The 11,333-nt window shown below is 40.7% G+C and overlaps 1 protein-coding gene across 1 annotated transcript; it reads left to right on the forward strand.

Annotated features, from left to right (window-relative positions):
- Positions 1 to 3,990: 3,990 nt before the first annotated feature.
- On the forward strand, positions 3,991 to 10,356 carry ccdc80l2 (coiled-coil domain containing 80 like 2). Its single transcript, XM_034710220.1, has 12 exons — positions 3,991 to 4,273; positions 4,349 to 4,437; positions 4,521 to 4,694; positions 4,808 to 4,959; positions 6,009 to 6,329; positions 6,516 to 6,756; positions 6,852 to 7,008; positions 7,664 to 7,800; positions 7,891 to 8,042; positions 8,725 to 8,828; positions 9,541 to 9,621; positions 9,809 to 10,356. The coding sequence occupies exons 1-12, from the start codon at positions 3,991 to 3,993 to the stop codon at positions 10,138 to 10,140; spliced, it is 2,223 nt and encodes a 740-aa protein (XP_034566111.1). The 3' UTR covers positions 10,141 to 10,356.
- Positions 10,357 to 11,333: the final 977 nt, after the last annotated feature.

Below are 11,333 nucleotides of genomic sequence, written 5' to 3' on the forward strand. Positions count from 1 at the left end.
AACATCATCCGGCATAATATCAATGTTATATTTTAATATAATTTTAGTAAAAACCTTTTTAGTGTATACGTTTTCTTATAAGTGCAAACGATACCAAAGAACTAATAAACATGCAAAGACAAGATGTTAATTATTTTATATATTTACGTGTCTACTTTTATATCGAAAATGGCGTCGCAGACCGGAGGATGCAGAGATTCTGCAAACGTAATTTCCACTGAGGGGCGCTGTTTATCCACATTTGAACACCAGGAGCTCTGCCTGTCTGCCTGTCTGCCTGTCTGCCTGTCTGCCTGTCTGCCTGTCTGCCTGTCTGCCTGTCTGCCTGTCTGCCTGTCTGCCTGTCTGCCTGTCTGTCTGATCTCTGCATGCCTGCCTGTCTGCCTGTCTGCCTGCCTGCCTGCCTGCCTGTCTGTCTGTCTGTCTGATCTCTGCATGCCTGTCTGCCTGCCTGTCTGTCTGTCTGTCTGTCTGTCTGCCTGCCTGCCTGCCTGCCTGCCTGTCTTTCTGTCTGTCTGTCTAGACAGTCTGTCTGTCTATGCTTAACCTATATTTCCTGCATTGAGAAAACACATGCTTATAATCCAAAACTTATCGAGTAAAACATAACCTCTGAAGTTAAATGCTCATATCCAATGAGTCTCCTCTACTGATAGGTCTAACATTTTTATAATGGGACACATTTTCAAAAAGTTAGTCCCCTTTAAAGGTTTTTGGGTACATAGCCTGTTTCAATGTTTCTCTTTTACTGGGCACTAGTAACAGTAGTAGTAGTATTTTGGTATGGATCAGGGGTTAAAGGTAATCTAAATGTATTTGTGGACACCTGTGAGATAAAGCACAACGCATAGCATAACTGCTTTATTTTCTACATGTTCTTTTTGACTTGGTTTAGTTTTTCATTTTAAAGGGTCAGTGACATCTGTGTGCTTTCTTTAGTGGGTTGGGTTTTGAATACGATTGTTAGATGTAATGCTGTGATCCATATCCTTCATGCAGAATGTATTAAAATGGTATAGATTTTAGTTGTAAAATATCCCCTGACTCTCCCTTTAAACAGCTGGCCCTCATTTTCAGACCATGACCTGTGAATCTTAGCATACACCCCCGTATGAGATACGATGTTTGCAGATATTTAGTCACATGGATGGTGGTGTGAGGTCACTGGAAAGGTCATGTGTGTAATCCCAAGCACAATGTCATTATAAAGACTGGACTATGGCAGGATATTGATAATCTCACCTCGGCCTATATTCTAAATATAAACAAAAGTTATTTAAGTAAAGTGGAGAAAATAATGTATGCTATCAAAAGGAAGAATGAAAACAACCATCTTTATGAAACTGCAAGGATGTTACCCCCTGTTGAACTCAGGCTCCCTCCAGCCCTCTTCATGGACTAATCAATTCTTTTCACCCCATGTGAATGACATTGCAGTCCAAACATGTGGAGCAAGACCGCAGACTGTATAATACAGGGCAAGACACACATTCCACCACTAAGGGGTGCTTTAATACAATTCTGGGTTGTATCATGACAAAACAATTTCCTTTACAGAAATTTCATTGAGGTTTAAGGTGGATTCTTTGTGTATGTTTGATAAGTCAAACCAGTTTAACAGAATAAAACTCATTGACATAAAAATCATTACACTGTGATGTGTCTGTTGGACAAACTGCACCTTAGTTTCTACTTCAAAAGGTACATGAAAGGCTGTTTGGTTTCCTTTTGACTTTAATCTTTGCTAATTGAGCATTAAGAAGGAACCTGTTCTATACTAATAACTTATCCCCTATCCACACAACCTGCACCAGCACCCACACATGTATGTATATGCTCTCTCAGACACATACCGATCATCTGGTTCTCTTTATCCAGCTCAGAGACGAGAATGCATTGTTGCTACGCCTGGTTTTCATTTCAGCGTTTCGCTCTAAAAACAGCTCTTCTAATTACATTGGGTATGCTCACATGTCTTTGATTTTCCTGTCTTGACCCATATACACTCTTCATTTCTACTTCTTCATCCATGTGAAACTATAAATTAAACAAATAAAACATGTAGCTCTGAGGGTCAGGGAGCAGGTGGAAGACAATATTTGATAGTAACTCCCCTCATTTCAAAGTGAATCACAAAACCTGCTGCTCTACCTTGCTCTGTTCAGCAGATGTGTGTTAAGAAGTTACCACTAGTTATATATCTGTATTTTTAGCCTAAAGCCTGTCTCCTCTTTCTCTTTTAGGGCAAGTATGCTTTCCAGATTGTTTTAAAATGTAAGAATAAAGTGACAAAAAAACACTGAAAAGAAACTTTAATTAGCCATCAAATTGTTGCATGTATACAGTAGATCTTAAAGCTACATAAAAGTGACAGAACAGATACAGAACCATCTATCATAAAGCTATGTCAGAATTGTGACATTTGTCCTCTGGTCTAACTTGAAATCAAACTAGGGATGTTTGAAAGCAACTCATTCACAACATTTAACCAGCATTCATGATAAAAATATGAATGTTTTGTTTAATGGGCCTGTCTGGTGCATAAAGACGTAAATGATTTTTTTCAGGCTTTGCTTTGATGTGGTTAGGATATTAGTTAGTGGAGCATTTATGGGGGAAATAGCTGTCAGACTGAAACCCCTTTATCCTGGCAGAAAGTCTTTACGGCTAAACTCACCTGCGGGCATGTTTGTCTGAGAATTACTGCTTTGAACTGGTCTGAACTTTAACTGCACTGTCTGGAGGCCGTCTGAGTTATTTACGGTTGCTGTCTATCCCCTTCATTTAAAACATTTAACTCCTGTTCAATGATTAGCTTTAAACTAAACTGATGCCACTCCCTCACTCCATCAACAACACTCTTACATTTCCACACACCCTTCCTCAGCTTTTCTTCCCCTATATATGCACACAGGCAGCCTGTAGTTAGTTATATCAGACAGGTCAGTGCCAGTCTGATGAATAGTGACACAAATCAAAACTGTCAAATCCAATCAATCTGTACCAGGTGTATTAAAGTAGACGATATGACATTTCACTGACCCTTGAAGCCATATTGCCTTTTCGCTTACCTCTCTCTACAGGAGGGTCAAAGGTCAGCATCAGCTTCACAGGAGCACCCGTAAACCAGGTGGAGTTCCAGTATATTGATAATGGACACAGCAGGATGGTTGCCCTCACACTACACTCATGATGTTACACAACAATGACACACACACACACACACACACACACACACACACACACACACACACACACACACACACACACACACACACACACACACACACACAAATGGGTACAAAGGCATCTGCAAGTCCATGTCATATTCTGTTAATGCAAATATTTAACATGTTGTGTTTGTTTTAATGATGGATGCCAAATTGCCACAGAGGAAGACAGGGAGGGAGAAGAGAAGGAGGGAGAGAAGGAGAGAGAGAAAAGAGAGAGAGAGAGAGAGAGAGAGAGAGAGAGAGAGAGAGAGAGAGAGAGAGAGAGCACTTTGAAGTTCCAGAGAATTCCAGGAGTTTCCTGTTAACGAGCCCAGGGTATAATGTGAACCAGGAGTGTGTGTTGTGTGTATGTGTGTGTGTGTGTGTGTGTGTTCACAAGAAGAGGCGAGGATCCCCAGTCTGTCTCTCTCTGCTGGAGAGAGAGGTTAACACCCTCAGTCTTTGCTGTTCGTTCACCTCAGAGATTCATGATTCCACATTTGGTCCACCTGTATTTTTTTCAAAGCTACAGAATGCTTCAGCCTTGAGTTTGTCTTGGATTTGGAAGAATGGATATTTCTCAGCTTGGAGTTTTATGACAGAGATTCTGGAGCTGTTTAACTCTGTAATAAACAGCTGTTGGATGCATCTTGTCTGCTTCAGATGAAACACAGCAGCCATAAGAGTATCAGACGCAGTGCTGCACAAATGCTTTCTTTTTGAGCTCCCATCCAGTTCCTGCTGATTGAAAAACTCCCCACTGCTCAGGATAGTAAGGATGTTTCATTTCAATCACTCATACTGGTCTCTGTTGCTGTTTGCTGCCCTGTGGAGCCTCAGCTACCCGGGTCTGCTTTCCGCTTGGCCAGGAATCAGCCGAAGCAAACCAAGGGATCAGAAGGACCCTAATGTTAGGGACTGGGGAGACTACTCAGACCTCCCTCCTGGAATCGAGCAGGGGCTGGGGTTGGATGAAGACAGAGGACATGGAGATAACAGAGGAGTTGGAGAGTCCTCATCGAGCCTGTTGCCAGAGCAGGATTTTCTGGCAGATTTTGCAGGTCAGACATATTACTGGTCAGCTGACTTGTCTTTCTATCTGGCTATCTACCGACACACCTTTTAACCCCCTGTAGGTAAAAAGCGACTGTGGGTGATAACAGCTCCGTCACATAGTGACCACTACCTCCAAATGATGGAGAAACAGCTTGAGGACATGGAGCAGGTACAGATTGGTTTCATTTTATTTCAGACAATGGTACAGAATACTTTCCTTTCTTATTTTATTTTATTTTTAATTCCTCTTAGAAAGTGCTAAATTGCCGTCTGGCAGAAAGAGACACATTCATAATCACCATCATCCAGAACGCCATGATGGAGGGTCGAATCCAGAAAACAACTTTCCAAGGAGATGCCATGGTAGAGAACCTGGACCCTGACACAGTTTCCAAACTGTTGCACTACCTGGAACTTACAGACCAGGTAACCAGCTCACTTCTTCATAATACAAACAAGACTATTTCAAATACTCAAGTAATGGACATTTATCTTAAATGACCAATTTTCTTATTTTTCTGTTAACCCAATTGTTTCAGGAGCAAGGCTTCACCATGCTGGTTCTGAAGAAAAACCTTCGGGTCAGTGAGCGCTTCCCTTATCCGGTCCGTGTTGAGGCCATTCTGGAGCTGATTGATCATTTCCCCATGAGGAAGCTGGAGAAGATGACCCGAAAAGGAGCAAACTTAAGGTTCCATCTTACAACTCTGTCATTGAATGTGCTGAAAGAGAATCAGGAAGTTCTTAGACTGGGCTGTCAAAGCTTATTTTTGAAACCACAATAAATTGCTGAAGTTCAGTAGTTAATCACAATGAATCACACTTTGAATTAAAAACAGTTTTTAGCCCACAGTAACAATATCAAGCAATTCTGTCATGATTTGCGAATCAAATTACAACAATGAAACCTACTTGTTGCTTTTGTGATGCAGGTGCCAGCTGACATCAGTCTAATTAGCTGCATCTATATGTTTAGTTTGTAGGTGGTAGCTCAACTTCAAATTACTCCGCTGATATCTTAATTCTGTCTGACACAAAGTGCATATTACTTTTGACATGTCAACTGAGGCATCTCTAAAATTTTTAATTTAAATGTGCCATTCAAAAGCATAGTGATGTGATTTGCCATCATGGCAGTTGCAAAGAAGCAAGAAGACACTGATGTCACTTAACTACTGTGTGCCAAAAGGGACAAAATAGCAGGAAAAAAAAGAGTTATGTTGACAGTCTAATTTAAGGTGTGTCCTTTTTAATGAGCAGATGAAGCAAAACTGGAAATGAGTATTAATGGCATGCATAGTTTCAAATTTGGCATTTCCTGTTGTTTTGGTCCCAAAATTGCCCATATTTGGATGACTTGGTAACCATGCCTTATGAATCCCCTGCTTTATCATTGATTCTTCTATAAACTTGGACCATACTTTGCACAGTGAACCTCTTGATGTGTTGAGGAAGTCCTGGAAGTAGAAACTGAGACCATAAACTCATTAGGAAATGCAGAATGAGGAAATAAAGCAGCTGACAATCTGGGTTATTTTCTCATCTCTTCCTGGCCTGGCATCTCTAGACCAATTCATCTTGAGTAAAGAGACTTAATCAGTTCCATTCATACATTCATTTTTCCAGGGGGCATTAGCAATGGCTGCATGTGAAAGTGCCTCTGGAAGAAATAGGACAGACCTACAATCAATCAGAACAACACAGGATGTGCAGTAACATTGCTTGATGTTTTCTGCACAGATGTAAAACAACTAAAAAGAAGATTGTGTCAAAGAGAAAGATGAAGAAGAAGATGGTGCTGAGCCCTCAGAGGCGAGGAAATGAGACTTCTGTTCTGCCGTTACAAAGAAGACCTCTACTAGACAAAAAGGCTGCTCTGAAGAGTAAAATCCAGGACATACTGAGTGGACGGTCGAGGTTTGTGATCCGTAAGGGGCCTGCTGTTGGGTTCCAGAAAGGAAAGGACTCGGGCAGTGGTGGTCAGTCTGCTTCCAATGGACAGGAAAAGTTGCAGAGTCCTCCACCTGTGTCAAAGAGCGGTGAAGAAGTCAAGAAAGACAGGTGCTGTTCATAGCTTTTGTCAGTTTTCAAATATAATAGATGTAAAATAATGTGGATATTTGATTGATTTCACTCAAACTGTTTTGGTTTTGTGTTCCCATCTGGTGTGTTATGGCCCCTCACGAGACAGACGTTCTTTTTTTAGCATTGGATGAGCATCAAAGTCTTTTTCCTTCTCTGCTGCAGGCCTGACTCTACTGTGGGCGAAGGGAAGAAAAGAAATGGAGGACAAAACAGTGGTGATAAAAAAGAGCACAAAGTAGAGGATAACACACAAGAAAAACAGAGCACCAAGAAAAAGGGCAAAGGGAAAAAAGGGAAGAAGGGGAAAGGAAGAGGGAAGAAGTCCAGCAGGGAGGCCAGTGAGAAGGAAAAAACAGCCCTGAAAGAGTTTCTGGACAGTTTTAAGGGGACAAGAAGATTAATGGTGAGGATTTTATCATTTTCTACCAACATCTGATCAGTATTGACCCTTAATCTATCTGGAGTTATTAAATCATCTGCCTGTTATCTGGAGTCTAGTTGATCTCAACGCCCAGCAGCGATGCAACACTGTACCTCCAGCAGATAGAGGAGAATGAAAAGCAACACTGTGACCTCGCTATCAGGAAAATCACTGTAGCAACTGCAGTGGGTGAAGGAAGAGACGCCAAGCTAATGCTGCAACACCACCAGCTTGGTATGTAGTGCTCAAAACATTTGTGTGTATGATACTGTTGTAATTTATTATTTTAATGTTAAACATTTAAGTTATATATTTCCAGGGAGGGATCTTTGTAAATAAGGTAGCACGTTTTTATTAAGTACAGCTACAGTTAGAATAATCCTCACATTGTGTTATTTCTCAAAGCGTGACCAAATGCAAATACGGTTCTTGCCAGTCACAGCAGCAGAGGCTTCATTAACGGTGGAGTCCAACTGCCTGAAACAGTGTATTATTATATTCTGCATGATGATCAAAGTAGTGTTTTTACGCTCCATCCTGTTTCATCCAAGTATTAAAAAAGAATCTTCTTTGGTAGTGATGTGGTGTGTTTATGGGATGTGGTTTATTGTCCCAGAGAGTCAGCAGCTGAACAGCAGCTGTATAAAATGAAAAACAAGAGTCCAGAGGAGCCATGCCAGAGATTCTGTGATGTTGACATTTGGGCACTGAAACCAAATTTTTCCTTTGAGCTTAGACTGACAACACATCTTAGTGAAGGGTGCTGTTTCACCAGTTATTGTGTCTGCTATGTTAACTGAACAACTGAATTTCCCCCCCGGGGGATCAATAAAGTAATATCTTATCTTATCTTATCTCTGCACACCTGTATTTCTCATGTGTGTTTCAGAGTCGGAGCCTCCACTAAGTGACCAATCAGATCACTTCTCAGATCCAGGCCTGCTCTCTCTGTTGAGAGCAGAGCTTGGCCTGTCATCGCCTGACCTCTTTTCTATGACCATCACTGACTATGACATCAAGCCTGACGTAAGGCAGTCTCCTCAGCTCTTAATCCTCACCACACCTTCCTTACTTGTGTTTTCATTTATGCCTGATCAGCTTTTATCTCATCACCAGAGAGTCTTTGAGGCCCCTCCGTCAAGTCCTGCTTTATTCGAGTACATTGACAACTTTCCTTCAAGACGTTCAGAAAAAGAAAAGGAAAGGAGGAGTCCTCCAGTCTGCTACAAAGACAAGCAACAGCCTGCAGCAGAAAATGTACTGCTCAGGTAGAGTGAAAAATATATTCATAATGGGTAAATTGATATGACTAGAATTGTTCTACTCAACAGAGCCAAAATAAAATAATTAGGGTTACACATGCAGTATTATCTATACAGGCCTTTAATGTTAAAACCAAAATCTGACCTTACAACAATTGGACTGTAGGTTTTTATGTACATCAAAATGTACTATTCTTAATAAAATGTATGTTAACTGTGCACTGAAGCAAAATACTACTAAAGCCAAGGTAAATGTTCAGCTACATAGCTAAAGTAATAGACATAAGCTATGTTCCAATTCAAGGTCTGAATGGAAGGCTGTGAAGGACAAACATTGAATCAAATACTAACCTTTAAAAATGTAGTTTTATTGAGAGTCCACCACCTCATTTGATCCACTGGTAATAAATCTCAGCGCAGGTTGGGCCATGAAGGACTCACATGAAGCCAGTACTGCTATTAAGGTAACTAGTGAAATGTAAGCATTGCAGAGTAGCAGTCTGGTGAGGTTTATCTTCAGTGTTTATGAACTTAATTTCTGTTTAAAAAAACTTGGTGTGGTCAAGTTTCCTGATAATATTACACTTAATATGTCGCAACACTTCATGCCTTGAGGACAGGCGTTGACTTTGACTGGCCTGAAATCACAACATTCAGATTAATGCCATTATTTTTCATGTCTGTTTAGGTTCATGTCAAAGAGGAGACTGCTACTCATCTCTGCTTCCTCAGAGGACGACTACTCCTTTCAACAGCAGCTCACTGCTCTCAGAGGACACGAGTGTCACCTGGGTCAGTAACAAACCACAGTCACATCAGCTAAACAATGCACTGTCTGTCTGCTCTGTACTTTTTTGTGGAATATGTAAATGTTTTGACACTGTTTGGTTTCAGGGCTTGGAAAAACAACCAGAGCCATGACTTATTATGCTTCATTATTTGAGTATTTTTGAAGGAGGAGTGCTGCTGTATTAAATATAGCATAGCTGAAGGAGCGAGATATTGCTTTAATAATTAATAAGTAACAATGGTTTGATATTTGGCTCCACCAACAAAACTTGTTCTGCTACTTGGCTGGAACTGGACTTTGACCAAGCTGTGCATGCCTCCATGGACTAGCTATTTGTATAAGGTGCATTATTTGTATGCACATGTATCATGAATCAGTTATATATGACATTTGCTTTTTCGCCTGTGTGATTCCAAAGTACCAGCTTAATATAAAATTAATAAACTGCATTCAGAACCACTGAATCTAATTGATACACACACATGGTCCAAGTGCCGTTTGACTCTGTAACAGCACTCCGGCCTCTTATCCAGTTGAAATACATAGTTAGAACGAATTGATATTTAATACATATCAACTATGGAAAATGCCACACATATCTATTTTTGGCAGAACACTGTGCATTCTTTACTATGCAAGAATATAATGTTTTTAGCCTGACACACCTGTTTGATGCCCGTATTTAAATACCAAGCCTTTTGTGTCCTTACCAAGGTATTCGCCACTTTGCCATGTTAAAGCTGACTGGAGTGGGTGACAAAGCATCAGGAACTGTTGAGCTGTTTCCCCTAAATGGTGAGTCATAGGAACTCCAGGTGCATGGGATGGTTAACTTCGAACTTTCTGCTATTGCTGTGGAGAGTTAAGTCCATTATTAAAAGTGTACAGTATTTTCAGGAGACTCTTTCTTGTCTTTTTTAAAAATTCATTTCACAGTGTTTAATAAAGTGTTATAGTTTTCATACTGTAATTCTTCTCTCAGGTCGCAGTCAGAGTGAAGTTGAACCGTTACCTCGAGATGAAGTCAACAACCTGAGAGAGCAGCTGAAGATCAGTAAAGAGTACTTTAGCATGCTGGTTGTTGGAAAGGACAGCGATGTCAAGGCCTGGTTTCCATCGCCCATGTGGTCCCTGGACAGCATCTATGACCTGGTGGACTCCATGGAGCTCCGCCTCCAGGAGGAGAGGCTGCAGAGGAGACTGGGGATATATTGCCCTGAGGAAAGAGGAAGAGGAGGAGGTGATGGGGGGCATTATGGAGGATATGACGAAGGGGCAGAGGAAACATACTTGTATGACCGATCAGAGCAATGATCAGGAAGAAGGCGAGAAGAAGAAGAAGATGCAGGGAAGTGAAGGAGAGCAACATAAATTCTTGGGATATATCAAATACATGAACTTGAACATAAGAAAACTAATAAACCAGAGAAACTCGTCTTCAGGACTTACAGGATTTATTTTATGAATCATCTGTCAGATACCAAAATAATGAGCTGGATTATTTTTCTTTGGGAGTAGAACATGTAAAAAGCAGAGCAAAACTTATAAATGTTTTTATACTCAAGAAAATCTTATTGAAAACATATGTGCATCACTTTTTTAATAAAACATGGTGTTCTGTCAGTATTTGTTGATTACAGCATCTGTGAAACAGGAAGGGTTCATCTAAAAACAAGCAGATTGTGCATTCTGGCAACCCTTCTGTACACCCTTTTCAAACACATCCACACTGTAAAGTAAACAAAGGGAAAATTCCTCATGACATGTTGTCATGATAAAACTGAAACCATTTTGGGAGACAACAGGTTTTTTTGTTTTACTGAGCGCAACATCTGTTTTTGTAAAGAGCTGCAGAATTTAGACACCTCAGGGTCTGTTAAACAAAGTGTTATTGTTGCTGGAGTCACTGCATGCCTTAGGATATTGTTTTACAACAGTTCTTTGAAATACAGAATTGAACATGCCTGCAAAAACTTCCCACTTTTACCTGATTTTTCATGGTCACACACTTCAATTTGACAGTTTTACCAGAAACAGGTCTGTTTTTTTAAGAGTATTTACCACTACTACGCAGGCATTGGAAACATGCTACAGAAATGCTCCTTAAAATCCTCATGACAAGAATATATCCAGGCTCACTTCAGCTGAAGTTTATTTGCATGTAAGCATCACCCATGCATCAGTGTTGATGCTGAATTCAGTGGTGTCTATGGTGGCCCTGAAGGGCAAAACACAACAACATTTTCACAACAGAAAACACGTCAACATTTCACAAGCAAAACAGCATGTTGCCTATCCTCAACACCACAGGGCTTCTTCTGGAAGTCTTTTCATTCCACATTTGAATATTGTACTTCAAAAGCACTGTTCAAACTACAGTGTGAGGAAAGTGCTTCATTCCCATCTCCCATGGACAGTCCCCACCAGGATTCAAAACCAGGACCATTGCATTGAAAGGTAGCAGCCCTGTCCACCACACCACAGGGCAACTTTGCAGTGCTTGCCTC

This window comes from Notolabrus celidotus, chromosome 19 (assembly GCF_009762535.1).
Source record: "Notolabrus celidotus isolate fNotCel1 chromosome 19, fNotCel1.pri, whole genome shotgun sequence".
Classification (NCBI taxonomy): Eukaryota; Metazoa; Chordata; class Actinopteri; order Labriformes; family Labridae; genus Notolabrus; species Notolabrus celidotus.

What these genes read in the sequence shown, in the direction of transcription:
- ccdc80l2 (XM_034710220.1), top strand. Translation starts at nt 3,991, where the DNA reads ATGTTTCATTTCAATCACTCATACTGGTCTCTGTTGCTGTTTGCTGCC. An exon ending in ACCTGGAACTTACAGACCAG is followed by an intron (nt 4,695 to 4,807) that starts GTAACCAGCTCA and finishes CAATTGTTTCAG; the next exon opens with GAGCAAGGCTTCACCATGCT. An exon ending in GAAGAAGTCAAGAAAGACAG is followed by an intron (nt 6,330 to 6,515) that starts GTGCTGTTCATA and finishes TCTCTGCTGCAG; the next exon opens with GCCTGACTCTACTGTGGGCG.